The 6,845-nt window shown below is 36.1% G+C and overlaps 1 protein-coding gene across 1 annotated transcript in view; it reads right to left on the reverse strand.

Moving 5' to 3' along the window:
- Window positions 1-903: 903 nt before the first annotated feature.
- LOC122776862 (tensin-2-like) overlaps window positions 904-6,845 on the reverse strand; it is a 6,387-nt gene continuing 445 nt past the window's right edge. The window contains exons 2-5 of the mRNA XM_044037614.1: window positions 6,428-6,596; window positions 6,248-6,316; window positions 5,977-6,006; window positions 904-3,765 (exon numbers count right to left, since the gene is read on the reverse strand). Of these exons, the coding sequence (XP_043893549.1) occupies window positions 3,627-3,765; window positions 5,977-6,006; window positions 6,248-6,316; window positions 6,428-6,596 (407 nt within the window). The 3' untranslated portion in view covers window positions 904-3,626. The remainder of the gene's footprint in view (window positions 3,766-5,976; window positions 6,007-6,247; window positions 6,317-6,427; window positions 6,597-6,845) is intronic.

Below are 6,845 nucleotides of genomic sequence, written 5' to 3' on the forward strand. Positions count from 1 at the left end.
CTGGTGTCCCACACTTTGAACTGTCAACATGTTGTAGCTGTAGTTTAGTTTGTTTTTGTTTGTTTGCTCTCAGTGAAAACACGGCTCACAAAAGACTCACCCAACAAAATCCATCTTTAACATCGTAAGAAAACCAGTCCGGTCGATAGAAAACAAAGATTTGTGTAAACTCACTCTCCCACACACCAAACCCCATAGAGAAAATCCGAGTTTTTAGCTCACAGAGGACACAGGAGTTGATCCACTGCTGCCTCCGTCAGGACATTAAAATGTGTGGTTTTGTGAATTCAGCATGTGGAATTCTTCCTTGAAATGTACCTCAGTGGCACAAAGTGACCACACGAGGCAGCAGTAGAGCAGCAGCTCCTGTGTCCCTGTGAGCTAAAAACGCTGATTTTCTCTATGGGATTTGGTGCAGTTTACAAATTTCCTGTTTTAAAAACAGCAGTTAAACGGTAAAATTAAACATATTCTTTAGGAATCGTGGACTTTGATTGGGTGAGACATTTGTCATGCGTCTGAATTATCTCTTTAACTTTATCAAGTATCCCCCAGATTTCTTGTGTTACAGTCTTGAGAACCTATTTTTTTATTTTAATATAAGAGTTTGTAAATTTATGAATGAATGGTTTTTACAAGGGCTTTTTTTTTAAATGTTGGAAAAATATATTAAAGGGAATTGTGAATAAATAAAATTGAGATTGTACGAACACCAGAGATTTAAGGGTTTATTATTTTTTTTAATTATTAATCAGCAATTTCTGAAAATAATATGTAAACAAGAAGAAACGGGTGTACCTAATAAAGTGGCCAGGTTAAATGATTTCTTTCTTTACAGTTGGAAAACTAAAATGAATTACATTTTTATGGAAGGATAAATAAGAAAAGAATGAGATTGTTTGATAAGAATACTTAGGTACCACATCATTTCACTTTTATTTATTCTTCATTTGCATCTGCATACATATTTAAATGTCTCATACACGGTTCCTATAGCTGCATGTGAAAATATATTACTACATCATATTATATAAGAGATCAACAGAAACAGACCATAATATATTAACGCTGTGATACACAAGTAGTGTTTTTTTTTCTTCCTACTTTTGGTTTATAACAAACACAGTAAATATGATGCATAATAATAAAAATAATAAAAACAAATACAAGAAGCAATAAGTACAAAAATATAACTGGATATAAAAACAAAAGAACTTATTAATACAAGAGTGCTTTGTCTTTGGTTAACTTCGTGTTTCTGTTTCACACCATGTTTGATTTTTTCGCCGATATCGGGAGTTTTTTTGGTCGATAGCGACTGATGTTCGTTTTCCTCCGCAGACGTCATTTAGTCTCTTTGTAGTGAAATAAACATATTTTTGTGTCGTATTAGAGTGAAATATCACAATATTTTAGCTTAAAACGACCACTAGATGGCGCCGAGTGCGCACGCTCACTAGCGCTGTTTTGTGTGAGTATATTGCAATGTATGATTTAGCAAATACTGCAGAAATATTTTTGCGACGTTATCGTACATAGTTGTGACAGAATCTCAAATCATCGACGTCAACATCACAGCACACAGGAGTTGTTGATCGTTATGTGTCATTTTAACGCACTGATGGAAATTCTTCCTTGAAGTGAACCTCATTGGCACAAAGTGACCACACGAGGCAGCAGTGGACCAGCAGCTCCTGTGTCCCTAAAGCTAAAGCTAAAAACCTGTGAGCTCTCCTTCACTTTATTGTGACATCAATATCGTATTGTGCGGTGTCTTTGGTGGACGATTCCTGCCCTGAATACGTATGTCGTAGCAGATGTTGATATGCATATTTATTCACTGTAAAATAATAAATAAACAGAACACAATATCAGCTGTAGAGGGCGCTAGTGTTTGCCGACGTCGTGCATTCTAAGTGTTTCTTCGCAGCAGTGGCGTGCTCATACGTCGTCGCTCGTCTTTTTCCTTGTTTTCACATACATTTCTTATTTTATTTAATTTTTTTTTAAAAAGTGCACGTAACAATTCCTTCATTCCAACATGGCCGCCTACAGGAAGTACCCACATCACGCACGCATAACTCCCCCTCGCACGTTTTCTCGTCAAATGTTACAAAAAACCTCACGTTCCTGTTTGCTTCAGTGAGACAGTTATTGTCTCACGCTCCGATTACAAAGTGTATGTACAGTAAAAGCGTGTGTGTGTGTGTGTGTGTGGTTGGAGGCGACGCCGGTGGTGGTAAATATTGTGTACACGTGTGACCTGAACATCTGTAGATACACAAACTATAAAAACACTGTCACAACATAAACACCAGGCACTTATTGACCTTTACACACGTGTGTGTGTGTGTGTGTGAATGACATCATGCATAGTCCAAAAGTAACATTTTTTTTTTCTTTTTTGGCAGGAGACACAACCTTAAAGGCATAGTTCATAGTTTTTTGTTGTTTTTTGAAAGTGTATGAGGTATTGACACATGATCACTCTCCCACACCAAACTCCATTGAGAAAACCTGTGTTTTTAGCTCACAGGGACACAGGAGCTGCAGGTCCACTGCCTCATAATCCAAGTTTGTGTCACTTATGTTAAATCAGAACCAAGTATTTCAAACACTGAAATCACAAAATAATGCATTTGAGTGTAATTATGAAGGCAGCAGTGGATCAACAACTCCTTTATGCTGTGATGTAAAATCAACAATTTTCGCGAGGAGAGATTGTGGATTTCCCACTTAGTAAAATCTACAGAAGCTAAATAATATGTATAAAATCTTAACAATTGAAAATAACTTTTTTTTTTCTGCTAGACACAAATGTACATTTAAATAACATATTTGCTGCTTTTTCTTCATTTACCACTGAATAGTCTTTTCCTGCTGGAGGATCGTAAACCTCTCACTCTCCCACACCAAACCCCATAGAGAAAATGAGTGATTTTAAAACAGTTTTTTAATCACAGGACACAGTGAGTTGTTGATCCACTGCTGCCTCCATCAGTTAAGTTGAAACATGTTATTTTGTGCGTTCTGTGTCTTTAAATCTTTCGTCTGATTTTCTATTTTTTATTTAAGTGACAATAACTTACCCCAACAAGTCAGCCGTAGACCAGCAGCTCCTGTGTCTCTGTGAGCTAAAAACGATGGTTTTCTCTATGGACTTTGGTGTGGGAGAGTGAAAAGTTACTTCAGTCTTTCGTCAAAGTTTTTTATAATATGGACAAATGTAAAAATGGAGGTCAATACGTCATACCTTTATGTTTAAAGAGAGCAAAAAGATTTTTAATATCAATCATGAGGTCGAGTTATGACGTAGCTGTGAAGTCAGAGAATGACATTATTGTATTTATGTGTGAACCTTTACAATCGATAAGAGTAGAGATGATGATCTACGGTTTATCGTTGACGTTTGTCCTCCGAAGCTTCCTCCTCGTCCCTGGAGGAGTTGTAAAATCATAGCATCATACTTTCATTTACGACCTCTGGGAAAAAGTGAGTGTAAAGCAGAAAAATGAACATCAGTACGGATCCTGTGACTTTACATGAATGTATTTACACCAAACAATAACATATTTTAGAACTCCTCGCGGATCCTTTGCGCTCTTCTTGGTTTTACTCAAAAGTCTCTAGCGGCGCTGCGACAGCATGACCTTGTTGATGAAGTTGACGATGGCGGACGCCGGCTGTTCGGGGTCCAGCTCCGCAAACACGTGGCACACGTTCTCCGCCAGGCTGCCGGGCTTCTTCGCTACGAAACCGAAAACTCTGAGAGGTAAAAAAATTACAAATAAAGTCAGGAAGAAGAAGGAGGAAAGTACGTCCTGAGAGATTCAAACACAAGAGTTCACTGTTCACACCTGGCATGAAATGTGTCCTGGTAAAGTACTTTAAAGGTATTTTACTGGAGTGAAAGTAGAAAAAGTATTTTACTAGAAAATAACTTTGGTGGAAGTTGAAGTCACTTTTTTATAATAATTACTCAAGTAAAAATCTTAAAGTTTATCACAATTATATTTAAGTATTTAAAAGTCATTTTACTGAAAATTCCTATACTCTGACTTTTTGTCTCATTTTGGATGTTTTACAATACTATGACTTTTTGTCTCATTTTGGACGTTTTACTATATGACTATTTTGTCTCATTTTGGACACCTTACTATACAATTACTTTTTTGTTAAATTTTGGATGTTTTACTATACAATGACTTTTCTGTCTCATTTTGGACGTTTTACAATACTATGACTTTTTGTCTCATTTTGGACACCTTACTATACTATGACTTTTTTGTCAATTTTGGACACCTTACTATACTAAGACTTTTTTGTCAATTTTGGACGTCTTACTATACTATGACTTTTTGTCTCATTTTGGATGTCTTACTATACAATGACTTTTTGTCTCATTTTGCGTCTTACTATACTATGACTTTTTGTCAATTTTGGACGTCTTACTATACTATGACTTTTGTCTCATTTTGGATGTCTTACTATACAATGACTTTTTGTCTCATTTTGGACACCTTACTATACTATGACTTTTTTGTCAATTTTGGACACCTTACTATACTATGACTTTTTTGACAATTTTGGACGTCTTACTATACTATGACTTTTTTCACATTTTGGACGCCTTACTATACGATGACTTTTTGGACGCCTTACTATCCTATGACTTTTTTGTCAATTTTGGATGTCTTACTATACTATGACTTTTTTGTCTCATTTTGGATGTCTTACTATACAATGACTTTTGTCTCATTTTGGACGTCTTACTAGACTGTGACTTTTTTGTCTAATTTTGGACATTTTACTATACTATGATTTTTTTTGTCTCATTTTGGATGTCTTACTATACAATGACTTTTCTGTCTCATTTTGGACATTTTACAATACTATGACTTTTTGTCTCATTTTGGATGCCTTACTATACAATGACTTTTTGTCTCTCATTTTGGATGCCTTACTATACAATGACTTTTTTTGTCAAATTTTTAGACGTTTTACTATACTATGACTTTTTGTCTCATTTTGGGCGTTTACAATACTATGACTTTTTGTCTCATTTTGGATGTCTTACTATACAATGACTTTTCTGTCTCATTTTGGACGTTTTACAATACTATGACTTTTTGTCATTTTGGACGTTTTACTATACTATGACTTTTTGTCTCATTTGGACATATACTATACTATGACTTTTTGTCAATTTTGGACACCTTACTATACTGTGACTATTTTGTCTCATTTTGGATGCCTTACTATACAATTACTTTTTTTGTCAAATTTTGGACGTTTTACTATACTATGACTTTTTTGTCTCATTTTGGACGTTTTACAATACTATGACTTTTTGTCTCATTTGGGCGTCTTACATACAATGAGACTTTTTTGTCTCATTTTGAACATTTTACTATACTATGACTTTTTTGTCAAAATTTGGGCGCTGCTACTATATTTTTTTGTCTCATTTTGGACTTACTATACTATGACTTTTTTGTCTCATTTTGGACATTTTACTATACAATGACTTTTTTGTCTCATTTTGGACGGCTTACTATACTATGACTTTTTTGTCTCATTTTGGACAACATACTACACTATGACTTTTTTTGTCTCATTTTGGACGTTTTACTATACTATGACTATGTTGTCTCATTTTGGACGCCTTACTATACTGTGACTTTTTGTGACTTTTTGGACGTCTTACTACTACTACTACTTGTAAATGTGTTTTCAAAAGTGTAGAAGTGGCTTTTAAACATATTAAACATACGTGCAGGGTTAAAACTCCAATGACCAAAACAAAAAAAATGGTGTTGTGTTTGTTCTGGATTTCATTCAACTACTTTCCCAACATTCAAACATTCACAGTCCAGTGCCATGCAGAGGCTTTAATATCAGAGTCAACCTACACAATCTTTACTATATTTATGACACACAGAAACATGCTCATGACGTCGCAGACAGAGAACTTACTTAACAGCGGTGCTGTCTGAGTTAGTCCACCTACAGCAGAGAGAGAGAGGAAACCAGACTCAGACAAACACACACACACACAAGCACGAGCTGACTATCAAGCTGCCGCAGTACGACATGCTAGCAAACATCGCCACGCTCTCGTCTCATGCATCAAAACAAATCCATGGATCCATGCAAAGGACGAATCATCACAGATGTCGTGAAAATGAGGTGACTTTTGTTGCTCATTTTGGGGTTAGTTATGTTTTAGTTAGTTATAACTTCTCACCTCCTGTCTTTAGGGTCGATGCTGCTGAAGGTCACGCTGCTCACAGGGTAATGTCTCCTGAAGAAAACCCTACAAGAAAAAAAACACATTTTTGTTATTTAACAAAAGGCTCACAGACATAAAACTTGGTTAATGTGGGAACATTGTCGTTTTAAGAGTGAATAAAACTTCAATATTTACCTTCGTTGGCTGTCAGTGAGTGTGATTCCCTGCGACGTCACCTTGAACTGGACGACGGTGGCGGCGGGACGAGGGTTACGACCCAGCGTGGCGCCCGTCGCCTTGGCGATTGCCTGGGGGCCGGTCAGAGACTCGGTTTCCACGGAGTTCAGGTAGAGGACGTTACAGGCTGACGGAGGAAAGTTGAGTTGAGAAGGTCAAGCTTTTTGAATTAGATTCAAAATGAGACAAAAAAAGTCATAAAAAAAATCATAGTATAGTAAGGCGTCCAAAATGAGACAAAAAAGTCATAGTATAGTAAGGCGTCCAAAATGTGACAAAAAGTAATAGTATAGTAAGGTGTCCAAAATGTGACAAAAAAGTCATAATAAAGTAAGGTGTCCAAAATTGACAGAAAAGTCATAGTATAAAGGCCAGG

This window comes from Solea senegalensis, linkage group LG11, assembly GCF_019176455.1.
Source record: "Solea senegalensis isolate Sse05_10M linkage group LG11, IFAPA_SoseM_1, whole genome shotgun sequence".
Classification (NCBI taxonomy): domain Eukaryota; kingdom Metazoa; phylum Chordata; class Actinopteri; order Pleuronectiformes; family Soleidae; genus Solea; species Solea senegalensis.